The 1,077-nt window shown below is 14.8% G+C and overlaps 1 protein-coding gene across 1 annotated transcript; it reads left to right on the forward strand.

Moving 5' to 3' along the window:
- Nucleotides 1-730: 730 nt before the first annotated feature.
- Nucleotides 731-1,077, forward strand: PGSY75_0020000 (putative ABC transporter (MDR family); the record flags this gene model as incomplete). The annotated part of the gene is made up of 1 exon (XM_018783344.1): nucleotides 731-1,077. A coding segment is annotated over one exon (347 nt), but the record flags the coding sequence as incomplete, so codon positions are not given.

The raw sequence follows: 1,077 nt of genomic DNA on the forward strand, positions 1-1,077 counted from the left end.
ATATATTTATAAATTGTATGTTCGATATTTTGTTAAAATATATATATATATATATATATATATATATATATATATATATATTAACAGTGTTTATATGTGTGTGATATAAAGCAGATAATTATATCTTTAGAAAAAATTAAATTTTTATTACATATTTTTATAAGAATCCTCAATTTTTCTCTTTATCACACATATATAATATATATATATATATATATATATATATATAAATTAATTTTTTTTTTTTATTATGTGTAAAGATTATTAAATGAAGATATCAACTCAGAATAACATATAAATGTATTATATATATATATAATATTATATTTATGTTATTTTATTTTTTTTTTTAATATATATTTTATTTTTTCATTTTAGCATATGCACATATAAATTAAAGTATAAACATAATATTAAATATATAAATATATATGTATATATATATATATATTATATTTATGGTATTTATTTTTTTTTTTTTAATGTATGGATATTTATTATACATATAAACTTCTTCACATATATAAATATATATATATATATATATATATATATTTATATTTATTTATTTGTGTAAATTAAATGGAGATATGAAAAAAAGATATCATAAAAATGTATAAAATATATATATCTTTATATATATATATATAAACTTTCAATTTATTTTAATTTTTTTATTTTTATTTTTTTTTTTTTAATTTAATTTTTTTTTTTTTGTTTGTACCCAGTGATGGGTAATTGGTTATCCTTATGTTTATTGGGAGAAAGGTCCAAAAATATTTTTAGATATTTGGAGATTTTATATATAAGATGTTTTAAAAGTTATAATTATATAAGTTATATAAAGTTGAAATATAATAATAAGAAAGATGATAAGATTCAAAGGAATACGATTAATACAAGTACTGATCTTAATGAGGGGCATAAAAATAAAAAAGAGAATTATATAATTCGAGCTTTTTTGGATATGACAAAACATGAAAAAACATTATTATCTATAGCTATGATATTTCTAATAATAAATGCTTACACAAATATAAGCTATCCTAGAATTATGGGTGAATGCATTGAAGTATC

The sequence above is a fragment of the Plasmodium gaboni genome (assembly GCF_001602025.1).
Source record: "Plasmodium gaboni strain SY75 chromosome Unknown, whole genome shotgun sequence".
Classification (NCBI taxonomy): domain Eukaryota; phylum Apicomplexa; class Aconoidasida; order Haemosporida; family Plasmodiidae; genus Plasmodium; species Plasmodium gaboni.